At 35.7% G+C, this 15,118-nt stretch overlaps 1 protein-coding gene across 1 annotated transcript in view; it reads right to left on the reverse strand.

The window, feature by feature from the left end:
* Nucleotides 1-5,053: 5,053 nt before the first annotated feature.
* The window catches only part of MAPK12 (mitogen-activated protein kinase 12), a 170,198-nt gene continuing 160,133 nt past the window's right edge, over nt 5,054-15,118 (reverse strand). Inside the window, exon 12 of the mRNA XM_053716642.1 lies at nt 5,054-7,581. Within this exon, the coding sequence (XP_053572617.1) occupies nt 7,514-7,581 (68 nt within the window). The 3' untranslated portion in view covers nt 5,054-7,513. The remainder of the gene's footprint in view (nt 7,582-15,118) is intronic.

Below are 15,118 nucleotides of genomic sequence, written 5' to 3' on the forward strand. Positions count from 1 at the left end.
TAGGTTAGGGGGCTTAGTGATTAGTTATTTGAGTTGTGGGGTTTGGCGGTTTAGGGGTTAATAGATTTATTAGCATTATTGTGTTGTGGGGTTTAGGGGTTAATAGATTTATTAGCATTATTGTGTTGTGGGGTTTGGAGGATTAGGGGTTAATAGTTTTATTAGGTAGATTGCAATGTATGTGAATTGCGGATTAGGGGTTAATAGTTTAATTAGGCCTATTGCATTGTGGGGGGTTGTCGGTTTAGGGGTTAATACTTTTATTACTAGTTCCGATGAGGGTTTGATGGTGGATATAAGGGTTTTTACATGTCGGGTTTATTTTTGGGAGCGGGTTAGACTTTTACAGGAGATTTGATATTTATTTTTTTATAAAGTGCTGTAAGTCACTGGCGACTCCAGGAATTTGTATTTACGTCATTTCTGGACTTCTCTAGTTTATCCGACTTACGGCACTTTATGAACTACCGGCGGTGTTTATTGGGTACCCCAATGTGTGAGGTGAAATTACGGGTGGTGCGGGTTTCAGCACTTGCGCTGAAGCCTGCGCCATATATGTAATCTCGCCCAATATGTTTAGATTTCCTCTTGCGCTTACTAGCAACCTTTGGAAAAGCTGATAAGGCTGCTGAAACAGCAGAAGTTATCTGTGCAGTGAAATCCCCAGGTAAATAAACACCCCCAGGAGGTTGTTGAGAGGAACCGCAGGGCACAGCATATGAAGTTTGGGACGTTTGAGGGGAAAGCTAAGGCAACATTATCCTGAGAGACAGAAGGCTCTGTGGGAGAAATCTTATCTTTAAAAAAAAGTCTTATTTAAACAAGGGGAGCAAAATTGCACAGGAGGAACCACCTGCACCTCCAAGCAAACCAAACATTTGTCAATTGGCAAATTTAAATTCTCATTAGTGTCCATTATAACAGTAATACAAAGAACCCGTATAAGATTCACTAGTCCCATTAAATGATTTAAACAGAAAAAAGAAAACCTAGACACCTTTAACCTCAGCTTTGCTGAGAGCTTACCGCTCCTAGCGCCAACAGAAAGATCCCACTATGATTTTGGATCCTCTCCAGCCGCTGAACAAATGCACCACAGTAGAAAACTCCGGTCTGCAAAAGCCGGAAAAAAAGGAAGCGCATGTCACATGACTGCAACTAAAAAGAAAATTGCGCCACCAAACAAAATGGCGCGAAATAAACCTCACTTCCTGGTTTGAAAAAGCTATAGCATAACGGCTCCGATCACATGACCGCCTCCAATAATACCCTGCCGAAAAACTCAGGCTAATAATAGTGTAAAAAACACCTCCTAAACAAAAAGGAGAACTGACAAACTACCATTCTTATAGAGCCCAGACACATATAAACCATATAACATGTCTCCTCAGCCTCTAAAGTTCCCAATGCAGTGCCCTTTAAATGCTTCCTGCCCATTAAAGCACATACATGTTCCCCTAAACACATCTACAAAGATCTCCAGAAATAGAAGTCTTCCATTAACTCCTTGATTGCTGGAACCTTCTAACCTAGGAGGTAAACACTTACCTGTGGAAGTGGTGGTCAGGCAGGGAACAGTTAGGTATGTCGGATCACTCCACATCTAAAAGAGACCTGTAGAAAAAAACAGAGTAACCAACTCTGGTTTTCTACCAAAGTGGTAACATCGGTGTTAGCAATAAAGCAAGGACCACCTGGCTGCCTTCTAACTGCTAAAAGCCACCATTATTCTTACTAAAGAGACATGGACACAGCATAGCCCCAATACTTGCTTGCAGGGAAAAGTACCCATAAAAGGATTAAAAATCATCAGACACCTTCTTTGCCATCCTCCCCTGATTAAGGCAAAGAGAATGACTGGGGGATATGGGTAAGGGAAGTGATACTTAACAGCTCTGCTGGGGTGCTCTTTGCCTTCTTCTGCTGGCCAGGAGTGAATATCCCACTAGTAATTGGAATGATTCGTGGACTCTCCATGCCATAGGAAGGAAAAGAGTTTACTTTCAACTTGTAATACAAGCGCAACCCAATGCATGCAAAAAAACGTACTAGTGCAGTTAAAGTGAATGTACATTTTTTGTTAATTCTTCTTCCCTATCAATTCTCAAACAAAAGATTAGTTAAACCTCTGCATTATTTTTAACAAAATCTTATAATTTCACATTATATTTCAACTTAGCTCCGTTTTTCAATCCAACTCCTCCCATCCAGTTCTTCCTGTATTTCTACCGCATTACGTATAGAGCGGTCCCGCCTGCTCTGTTACGTAGTTGAAAAGCGCATTCACGAGGAGTACTCTATTTGTGCATGCGTTTACCACGGTCGTGCTAATATGTGCATGTGTTCCATAATGCTTACGCAATAGCTATCGGCACCGCGATTTTCAGTGTGCATGCGTCCTTACAGCGTATTTTGCAAATGAGTGCTGATAATTTCTGCGCATGAGGGAGTCGTAGATGCACATTGCTTCTGAATTGGTCATCAGTTTGTAAACTTATGCGCATTAACATTGCGTGACATTTAAGAAAAGGGGCTGAACGCCCTGGGGGGGGTGGTAAAGCGGATTCGTTTAATGAAGTGTCAATTAAAGTAGAAATGAGGGACAAAATGGCGGGTGGAGGAAGCAAGTAAAAGAATTATCGGTAAATAACTGTATAATTCAATTTCAGGTTAGTTTGTAAAAAAAAAAAAGATGAATTAAAGTACACTTTATTTTTGGTGATACACAATATGAGAATGAGCGATCCCATTGAGTTTACATCCACTTTAACGCTCCACTTGTAATCTAGCCACTATGTCTTTACTAAAAGTGATAAAGATTAGCTAGAAACTATATAAAAAAAAAATATCACCCCTCCATTTAATCTTTCTTCTAGGATGGATAAACTTGTACCTTTATACAGTAAGAATGGGACCAATTCAGGCTTAATGTTGCCCTGACTGGTCCTTTGCAAATGAGTTAGAATACAATTTCAGGCACAAAGAGACAAGTTTCAAAACACAAACCGTTTGAAGTTCTGAATAGAGCAGTTAAACGTGTTTTATTCTTGCACAAGTTTTGATCACTCCAATAGAAATGTATGACACTTCCACTAATGCAGTTGTAATAAACTAAAACTAGAACAATTTACTAGCAAATTTGCTTTAAGCCACAGAGAAGAAGTTGAACTGTGTACATAATAAAAAAACTGTTAACTTACAGAGCTGGGGTTATACATCATTTAATAAAAACAAATATAGCAGCCATAAAAGAAAAAACAAAACACTCAACTCCTCATTGTTGCTTCATAGGGGCCCATTTATCGTACTCGAGACAGACAACATTCCTACCTGGGAACCTGTCCAGTCAGCATTGTGGCGAGTGGGTAACATTCGCTTCCTGCAATTATCATTGCATAAGCAATTGCTTGTGCAGTTGCTTCCCACCCCCAGAGCTGGTGTATCTTCCCAATTGGATATGAGTAGGATGACAGGTTAAAGGGACATTCCGGTCAAAATTTAAATGCACATAGGTGAATTACATCTTTCAAAAGAAACATATTTGCAATATACATGTATTAGCAAAAATGCTTCTGGTAAAAGTTATCACTGTTTTAGTGTTAACATATTTCTCTGCACGTGCGTTTGAGAGGCATAGCTAGATATTCGCAGTGCACCAGCATTTTAAATACTGCAGCTGCTCAGAGCACAAGTGGGGCTTGTATCATGTCAGCAATTGACAAATTGAGTCATTAACGGATGATACAAGCACCTTAGGCTCTCTGAGCAAGTGCTGTGTTTAAAATGCTGGTGCACGGTGCATACTTAAAGGGACACTGAACCCAAATTTTTTCTTTCGAGAGTCAGATAGAGCATGTAATTTTAAGCAACTTTCTAATTTACTCCTATTGTCAAATTTTCTTCATTCTCTTGGTATCTTTATTTGAATGTAAGTTTAGATGCCGGCCTATTTTTGGTGAACAACCTGGGTTGTTCTTGCTGATTGGTGGATAAATTCACCCACCAATAAACAAATGCTGTCCAGTGTTCTAAACAAAAAAAATAGCTTAGATGCTTTCTTTTTCAAATAAAGATAGCAAGAGAACGAAGAAAAATTGATAATAGGAGTAAATTAAAAAGTTGCTTAAAATTGCATGCTCTATCTGAATCACTAAAGAAAAAATTTGGGTTCAGTGTCCCTTTAAAAGCTATAGCCGTTTCAAAAGTTTTTTATTAGAAGAATTTTTGCCAATACATGTATATTACAAAAATGCTTTTATCCAAAACTGAAACAAATCCACATGGATCAATTTTGGCTGGAATATCCCTTTAAAGTGAAAGTAAATCCTAGCCTTTTACAAACGCTAGGATTTACTATTGAAACAAATAAAGGGCACTTTCATTCATGAAGTATAAGATACTTCATGTAGAAAGCTCCTATATTTGATTCAATCGATCGCCGCTCTTGGCTCCTACAGCAGAGCACGGCTAAAAAAAAAATTTGGTTAAGAGGTGACGTTTTCACCTCTTAGGCAATAGCCGTGCAGTAAATCCGGCTCCCATGGGCACCAAGCCGGATTTACTGCACGGCTATTGGCTAAGAGGTGAAAACATCACCTCTTAGCCAAAAATTTTTTTTAGCAGTGGGCTTCTGTAGCAGTTAAAAACAGCGATCGATTGAATCAAATAAAGGAGTATTTTACATGAAGTATCTTATACTTCATGAATGAAAGTGCCCTTTATTTGTTTCAATAGTAAATCCTAGAGTTTGTAAAATATTTACTTTCACTTTAAGTAGTAGCATTTTTAAGACAGTTGCTTCTTAACTAGTGTTGTGGGCTGCAAAGCTACATTTGCAGCTTTATAAATGGAGTTCATAGTGTCATAAGTATAACTATTAATTCAGCATTATACCCAACAATAACCATTAACTTTTCCACATTGCTATATGATGCCAGTAAAAACTGTCTTCTCATTTAGATTAATTAAAATGTTATCTTCAAAACGGGAACATTCTAGTCAAATTTAAAATGCAAATGAGTACATATCAAATTCAATTAGAACGATTTTGCAATATGTGAATTCTTTCATTTACTTAGATACCAAATCTCTTCAAAAAGGCAACATTTTACATACCAAAATATGTGAAAACATCTGGAAGGAAAATAGAAAGCCACAGAAGATACTTTGATTGACCACAGAATCCTTAAAGGGACAGTCTAGGCCAAAATAAACTTTCATGATTCAGATAGAGCATGTAATTTTAAACAATTTTCCAATTTACTTTTATCACCAATTTTGCTTTGTTCTCTTGTATTCTTATTTGAAAGCTTAATCTAGGAGGTTCATATGCTAATTTCTTAGACCTTGAAGGCCACCTCTTTTCAGAATGTATTTGAACAGTTTTTCACCACTAGAGGGTGTTAGTTCACGTATTTCATATAGATAACACTGTGCTCGTGCACGTGAAGTTATCTGGGAGCCATCACTGATTGGCTAGACTGCAAGTCTGTCAAAAGAACTGAAAAAAGGGGCAGTTTACAGAGGCTTAGATACAAGATAATCACAGAGGTTAAAAATATATTAATATAACTGTGCTGGTTATGCAAAACTAGGGAATGGGTAATAAAGGGATTATCTTTTAAAACAATAAACATTCTGGTGTAGACTGTCCCTTTAAACTATACATTGCACTAGATATTAATTTTTATATTTCTTTTGTCTATCGGAGCACTGTCTCTAAGTAAAGACACATTTGCAAATTATAAGAAGACGTTGAAATCTTTGAAATTATACATATATATTTAGTAACCCTAGTGGTTTACACCAGGGGCTCCCAAACTTTTTTTTTTTTGTACGGAGAGCTGACTCTTAACAGCAGGATTGGTCACTGGACATGTTACATTATACTTACACACATTACACAGGGAATTAAGTTAATATCAGTGAATTCAATTAAATTTAAAACACTAATCAAATTTACAAAATCTGGTAGAAAAAGGCTCTGCCTCCCCTGACCGCACATCCCTGGAACAAATACATATGCTGAATTGTAGAATGAGAAGCATGGAACTGCTTTTTTGATAACTTACTGATATCTATTTTCTGCATAGCAGTTCTATCAGCCACACAAAAAAACATGACAGGTCACGTGGCGGTAGTTAGGGCAGCCCAGATTTAAACAATTAGCTCATACATATGGTAAATACAAACAACTACGTTGTATCTTTAAAACATCATATTGCTTTGTTCATAGATTTTCCTATTACTGGCCCATATTAAATTGTTGATGTGATTGATTAGGCCAAAAATATGCATGGATAATACTAGAAATTTTAATCAAAACCAGTTTAACCCGTATTTTTATAAAAACTATTTCCACAGCAATATCAGCATATTCCCAAATTAAGACCTAGACAGGAATGCATCCAATTTTGAGCACTTTAGTAAACAGATATATTGAAACAGTTTCAGACTTTTCTTCGGTATAGATTGGGAATGAACTATACAAGCTCCCATAGGAAAGGAAAGTGAATAGCACCACAGGGCTTAGCATGGCAGAAAAAAAAAAAAAAAAAAGAAATTACTTAATTTGGTCCATTGCAACCAGTTGGTCAGAAAGGCAAATTTATCATCAACTGTAGCTCAAGTAAAATTATTATATGAACAAGAGAAAATACTACAACAGAACAGCACTGACTGGTCCTTTATTTCTTTTTCTCTCACTTCCGGGTTATGGAAGAGGGAAGACAAGGACTGTGTGTGAATCAGCAGATAAAGGGGACACGGTAGTATTTTCATCTTTGTTTTTCTAATAGAACATTCCAAAATATATTTCTTTTTTTTTTTAATCCATGTTCCTGCCCTTAATAGACCAACATTTTCTTGGAAGTTCAGCAAATCTGAATTCTGCTCTTTTGTATGCATGATGAGTACAGACTACCTTGTACACATATATCACTATCCCTGCAGACCCCACACCCCCACAACAACCTGCATAGTTCTTGCAACTGCATTAGGACAGCAAATACCAAATATCATGATTTAATTAAGGAGGGAAATGCAGGGCTCTGTGATAAAACTGACATATGGACGCTTAAAAAAGGCACAAGACTTTGTTACTGGCTCAAGTGCCTCATTTTTCTTATTGACAAAGAGCAACCAATAAGGAAAAATTAAAACCATTTAAAAAAAAGGTGTCCAGAAATATCCTTCAGGACCCATTTATAAAACTGGAGCTACAAACACATGCTACCAGACCTTTCAGTAGTCGAGAGAATCGGAGCGTTGTCAAGTTAGTTATTTGGTCTCTCATTACAAGCCAGTGATCCCCAGGAACAGAATAGCCAGACAATGTTAATAGGTTCACAAACAGGCAAGTCAAATACACCTGCTCAAAAGAAATACAAAAAAGGCACATATTGGATAAAAACAATAACAAGTACAAAATACAGCAGAGAAAGATTACATCCAGTTTTTTTTTTTTTATAGTCCAGTTTCCATAATTTAAATCCCATCTCAGCATTTTGTGGTATTATACTGAGGTTTCCTTAGACTCACTCAGGGGAGGTTTAAAGGCCGTCAGCTCCTTGTAGGTGAGACCTGGGTGAGGGGGGAAAGATAAGTATTGAAAATATTTATGTAAAACATTATTTTTAGGGGAATTTAAACATTTACAAAATGTATAAATAAAAAAAAAGTATTTTATATTGAGATACAAAATGTACAATAACGTTCACACAGCAATATAAAAACTGCAAGCCTCAAAAGGAGCTTATAAATGTCTCCTCAAGTAACTATAAACAGTAAATAAGAAAACAACTAATTAAAGGGCCAGTATACACACAAACAAATTGGGCTAATTTAATAAAACTCTTGATGCATACAAAGTTTGCAATTGACATGCATTATTTTTTTTACTTCTAAAGAGTTAAAATAGGGAAGAAACTTGCAATGTTTTTACTGTATATGGAGACAATCATCCTACATACTATTTAGAGAGAGAGCTTTTACCTCAGTCCCTAACTAGTGTGTTTACTGACAGCCCTCCTGCTGGAGCTATCTGTGTAATGATTTATACATCCTTTCTTTACATACTTTCTAGGATTTCATTTTACAGTCTCATTCAGAAAAATCCCTGAAAATGTTAATATTCATAATTCAGCCCACAGTTCTGTTCTAAATAAATCAATATTTATGTATAATATATGTAACCACTGTCCCATTAGACAATGTGCATGCGCTACTGTAAAACATGTTTTCCTGTGATCCTTGTGTATATTGAATATGGTGTAACACATATTGGTTTTCAGTTTTATATTCTAAATAATATACTGGCTCATTTTACAGCATATAAGATGCAAGTGTCTATAGGATGCAGCTTTGATTTATAGAATATAGGGTATGGCTAACTGACCATCTTGATTTGGAATATAAGACACACAATATTTTACAGGCATTTTAAAGTGTACTTTGTGTATGCTTTTAAAAAAGTTATGCATCTCATCCTGTATTTAAGGAACTGCTTTATGATTATTTTTTAACACAGTCCCCTAGCTTGCTATTGTAATCTAAGACTATACTTTTTCCAGTCACTTTTTTGGAAAAAGGTCAAACTCCAGTATGCAGCTGCACACCTGGGCATTTTTATTTATTTGTTTTTAAAAAAAATTTAAAAGAAAAAAAGCATTTTCAGAAATTCAGCCGTTTTAGAGCTCCATTATTTTCTTCATTAAGTAAACTTGTGTTTTATATCAATTTTATTTTTGTACATCATCAAAATCTAGCAGCCAGAGGGTTAAGAATATCAATTCTCCTCTCTGCCTTCTTTTGTGTGTCTGCAGGAATTCCACTCCCCTTCCTCCCTCCCGGTTCAGCAGCGTTAGAGGTTGCTCCGGTGTCAGGATAACATAGTTAAAGGGACATGCCACCCACATTTTTTCTTTTATGATTTAGAAAGAGAATGCAATTTTAAACATCTTTCTAATTTACTTATATTATCTAATTTGTTTTATTCTCTTGATATTCTTTGATGAAAAGCATATCTAGATATGCTCACTAGCTGCTGATTGGTTGCTGCACATAGAAGCCTCGTTTGATTGGCTCACCATGTGCATTGCTTTTTCTTCAACTAAGGATATCTAAAAAATGAAGCAAAATAAATAATGCAAGTAAACTGTAATGTTGTTTAAATTTCTATTCTCCATCTGAATCATGAAAGAAAGATTTTGGGTTTAGTGGCCCTTTAAATGCCGTGGTAACCGGGAGGGGTGAAGGGGGGGTGGAATTCCTGCAGAAATACAACAGAAGGCAGATGATGCAGAGATACAGAGAAGCAGTGGGGGCTGGCTGTAAGGACAATAGGGAGAGAGGAGAAAAGTCTTGCTTTGTAGCTAGTGTGTCGTATGAACGTATTCTTAGGTAATGACACTTTATCATCAATTTTAGAAGCTTTACCAGCAAAATTGCTAATACATGCCAATTACAAACTTTATCTTCTTTGAATTCTTTATTTAAATAGGCCATATTTTTTTGGGTGTATAATGTCCCTTTAAGAGGCCATTAACAACTGATATTACCCAGTACTTACTCCTTTATTGCAATCAGCATTCATGTTCTCTAAATAGATGAGACTTGAAAGTTTATCTGGAACACACAGAGGGGCCGATTTATCATTGCGTCGATTTCGACGCATTCGCTGGAGTCAATACGCTCGCCAGACATCACTCCCGCGAATCTACAAACGATAGCCTTATTTATGAAAAAGTCTGTCAAAAACACGCGCGTCAAGTACGGCACAATAATCATCGGACTGTTGATAAATAAGAGTCATCGATGTCGCGGATATTCTGTTTTTTCCAACTTTATTTATACCATTTCATTACTGTCCGTGAACAAGCACATTTCTCTAATGCTAATCTTTTAGGTTTCATCTGTTAATGTCCAAGAAATAGCTAAATTTATACCTGAACAAACAATAATATAAAAAATCTGATATTTTCACATAAATGAATGTGTATTTGTATTTCTATAAATCATGATATGCCTATCTTATGTTTTTTTCTTTTAAATGATAATGCTAGAAATTGTACATATATCTTTGCACACATACTTGTGTGTGTAATTTATATATATCTCCTATATTATAAAAGACAAGAGTTTGTCTGAAGCCGTCATGCGCAGTTCAGACAAACTCTTGCAGCTGATCGCACGCGCACCCACCCGACAGCAGCGCGAGGACCCGGCAGCACAGCTGATCGCACACAGGGGAGGGGAGAAGAGAGAAAAAGAGAGAAAAAGAGAGAAAAAGAGAGAAAAAGAGAGAAAAAGAGAGAAAGAGAGAGAAAAAGAGAGAAAAAGAGAGAAAAAGAGAGAAAAAGAGAGAAAAAGAGAGAAAGAGAGAGAAAGAGAGAGAAAGAGAGAGAAAGAGAGAGAAAGAGAGAGAAAGAGAGAGAAAGAGAGAGAAAGAGAGAGAAAGAGAGAGAAAGAGAGAGAAAGAGAGAGAAAGAGAGAGAAAGAGAGAGAAAGAGAGAGAAAGAGAGAGAAAGAGAGAGAAAAAGAGAGAAAAAGAGAGAAAAAGAGAGAAAAAGAGAGAAAAAGAGAGAAAAAGAGAGAAAAAGAGAGAAAGAGAGAGAAAGAGAGAGAAAGAGAGAGAAAGAGAGAGAAAGAGAGAGAAAGAGAGAGAAAGAGAGAGAAAGAGAGAGAAAGAGAGAGAAAGAGAGAGAAAGAGAGAGAAAGAGAGAGAAAAAGAGAGAAAAAGAGAGAAAAAGAGAGAAAAAGAGAGAAAAAGAGAGAAAAAGAGAGAAAAAGAGAGAAAAAGAGAGAAAAAGAGAGAAAAAGAGAGAAAAAGAGAGAAAAAGAGAGAAAAAGAGAGAAAAAGAGAGAAAAAGAGAGAAAAAGAGAGAAAAAGAAAAAGAGAAAGAGAAAGAGAAAGAGAGAGAGAGAGAGAGAGAGAGAGAGAGAGAGAGAGAGAGAGAGAGAGAGAGAGAGAGAGAGAGAGAATTAAATATAACACAACACGGCCCGTGTGAACGGGCTTTAGGACTAGTTTATATATAAATCCAAAACAGATTGCACTCCAGACGTCCTAAGTCAGCAACCCAGGGAGCAGCAGAGCAAAGTATAAAGAGTAAAAATAAGAGAGCACTCCTATGGGAATCCTTTTAACAATACCTCACTTTATTAGTAAGTAAAGTGAGGTATTGTTAAAAGGATTCCCATAGGAGTGCGCTCTTATTTCTACACTATATATATATATATATATATATATATATATATATATATATATATATATATATATATATATATATATATATATATATATGTGTTATGTCAGAAAACATTTGCAAACATATTTACATGTCCTTAATTCATTTTTGTGTTCTAAACAATGTTGTCTTTCATATCTGTGTTTATTTATACCACTATATGTATATAGTGTAAATATATAATTATTCTGAGCAAGAATAATTGTGAATATAACATGTAATCAGGGTATCATATGTATTTATTTGAAAATCAACGGATATTTTAAGAGCTGGGCCAGTTTTCTCTCTGCATCAGTGTAACCCTTCCTGATTGCAGTCTAGTTTGAAACACCACCCAACACAGGTGTTAAAAAATGGGCAGGCATATAAGATGACATTTCTTAAAGGGACACTCAGGTTTTATTAAATTTTCATGATTCAGATACAGCATGTAATTTTAAACAACTTTCCAATTTACTTCCATTAAAATGCTTACACATTTTTGAGTCACCAGCTCCTACTGAGCATGTGCAAGAATTCAGACTATACGTATATGCATTTGTGATTGGCTGATTGCTATCACATGGTACAGGGGGAGTGGAAATATACATAACTTTAAAATGTGTTAGAAAAGAATCTACCACTCATTTGAAGTTCAGAGTAAATGCTATTGTATTGTCTTGTTATCTAACATTTGTTGATTATGCAAATCTACTGTGTTTACTGGTCCTTTAATGAAAATGAAATTCAAGAGAAGGAAGAAATACACTGAAAATAGCATGACAGTAAAGAGGTGATTTTAATTTCTGCTGTATCTGATTCATGATAGTTTAATGTTAGGTAAACTCTCTCTTTGAGCTATCAGTTTAAGATTATATTGAATCAAACATCATTAGATTATTAAAACGATTGTCAGAAATATTACACTGTGTGGCCTAATTTCACCATCAATGTTTATCTTTAATACTAATTTCACATATACATACTTTCAAAGTAGAATACACAATGCAACAAATGGCACTTACAAGTTCTGATGAGTGATCAATGACAAGTATAAATCAATTTGATTAGTTAGTGATAGTAGAAAATGTATATTTCAATCAGATTGGCTGATTTCATTAATCACATGATTATGCATTTACCAATAAGAAGTTGTGGAAAAAAAGTATTACGTCAAATTTGGTGCAAAGTGGAAAGTGGGACTTGTATTACATGCATTAAACATGGTGCAAATAGATTTATCCAAAAAAGGAAGTTAGCTATATTATGTAATGTATTTATTTCATTTTTATCCCTATATCTACTAGTGCACCAAATTTGAAGCAATACTTCGCACCAAAGTTGGAGCAATAATATTGTCCCCTTGCTTTGTAATGAGACAAAGATGTAACATAATCCATATGTAGGGTAACACAATTTACTTTTATTATCTAATATGCTTTATTGTCTTGCAGCATCGAACATAACCTTTCTGTGTTTTCAGACTCCCATTGATTTCTATGGCATTTGCGGCCTCAAGGGTGGCGCAATGAACTATAGGTACGCTGCGTCTGAATAGACGCGAGCGTACCTGTTGAATGTTTGATCAATTGGCAAGAGGGTCAAATAAAGTCGAATGTGATGGCGGATGATCAGTAGTCCGCTCGAATAACACAAGCACCGATCTGTGTCGAATTGATATAGCGGGAGCGTATATTACGTCACACATTTCAACATTTGACGATCTTGATGCTTTGTTAACTACGGCGGATCAAAATTGCGTCGAATTTGATGCATGATTCCAGCGGATTATCAGTTGAAGCATTGATAAATCGGCCCCAGGGTGTCTTTTTTTCAACAAAAAGGAAATTATTATTGTGGGTTTTTCCCCCCCCCCATTAAACAGTTAAGCCTCATCTGGACGCATTACATGGGACATGAAATCGTTATTTCAAGATACAGAGAAAACAATTTTAAAACAACTTTCCAAATTTCTTCTATTATAAAATTAGGTTAATTCTCTTTGTATCCTTTGCTGAAGGAGCAGTAACGTACCTAGCTAATGACAAGAGGCATATATGCGCAGCCACTAATCAGCAGCTACTTCCTAGAAGTGCTTTGCTGCACCTGAGTATACCTAGGTATGCTTTTCAACAAAAATATGCCAAGAAAATAACGTCATTTACATAACAGAAGTAGATTGGAAAGTTGTTTAACTCTTAAACTGCTAAGCCATTTCCACCCACCTCTGTGCTGAACTGTTTTGGAGTTTTTAAGTGGTGCTCACATTAAAAAGGGACATTAAACACTAAAATGCTAGATAAAATGATGCATTCAAAGAAAAGATTAGTATGAGAACAACATGTAAATAATTTCATTAGCTGTTGATAAATATTGACAAATTAATGTGTAAAGTTTTAGTGTCTATAAAACAATGGGAGCTGCCACGTTGTAACTTAGGTTACCTTTTCTGCTGTGGCCAATTAGAGATTGTTATAAATTGGTCACTAGATTGAGCAGCCAATTGCTGTGTGGAATATAAAACAGTGTTCTGCACTTACATTTCTAACAGGAACTAAAAAAGATCACAATTTCAGAATGGCGTTACATGAAAAGGGGACAAAAGAAAAAGTATATTGCAAAGTATATATACTTAAACACCCTACCTGAGCAGTATGCTCTCACCAGTTATTCCCACCTCCTATAACCTCCGATCCAGTACCAGCACATTTAGCGTGCCTCAATACAAAAAGAAAGCAGCTCGATCCTCCTTTTCCTACAGAGCACCACAATTATGGAACAACCTCCCGCACACTTTCAAACCTTCCCCATGCCTAATATCCTTTAAGAGATCCCTCTACATATCTCAAAACCGAATGCACCTGTCATTGTTGATTATATATTTCCTACCTGTTCTATGTTAAATTTTTGTGCATATATCATGTATTATTATTGTTTTGTATTTTATTGTACCCATTGTATCAATGCAATGTTTTGTGTACCCAGGACATACTTGAAAACGAGAGAAATCTCAATGTATCTTTCCTGGTAAAATATTTTATAAATAAATTATATATATATATATATATATATATATATATATATAATTTATCTTTTTATATTACCATCTCAAAATGTTTAATGTTCCTTTATAGCCCTACTGTAGGTCATTTTTCATTATTTAACCCACAGATATTACATATTGGGGTTTTTTCAGCAGGCACAGAAGATTCAAATTATACTATTTTATGTATATGTCATGACACATGAGAACTATACAACAAAATGCATAAAAAAGGCCGATGCGCGAAAATTATAAGAAATATCATAAGAGAGGAGTATCCCAATTTTGATTGCTGATCCTATAATGAAGATAATTATGCAGAATGGTTGTGAGTTTATTTCAAGAAAAGGAAAATCAATAGGCAATCTAGTTTCCCCTTCAGATCTCCCAAGAGAAATTAAGACTTGCTGGTTAAATCAACAAAATGTTTTTTTCAAATGTAGAAGAAACATTTGTAAAACATTTAATCATGTAATGGAAGGGAAAAGTTGTAGATCTACTTCAACAAAACGCACACATGAGATAAAATTTCATATAAATTGTAACACAACTCATGTAATATACCTCCTAACATGCGAGGAGTGCTTAAAACAATATATAGGTAGAACTAAGAGGTCCCTAAAGGATAGGGTGTTACAGCACCTTAGATCACTTGAGGATGAGGATTCAACTACACCGATAGCCAAATATTTTAGGGAATTTCATCATTCCAACTCTAACCTTCTTAGAGTTCAGGGAATTGATCATGTCCCTATTTGGAGAAGAAGGGGTAACAGGGAGAACAAATTGAATCTCAGAGAGGTTTTTTTGATATTTACTCTCAATACCTCAATCCCAGATGGTCTTAACT

Source organism: Bombina bombina, chromosome 6 (assembly GCF_027579735.1).
Source record: "Bombina bombina isolate aBomBom1 chromosome 6, aBomBom1.pri, whole genome shotgun sequence".
NCBI classification, from domain to species: Eukaryota; Metazoa; Chordata; class Amphibia; order Anura; family Bombinatoridae; genus Bombina; species Bombina bombina.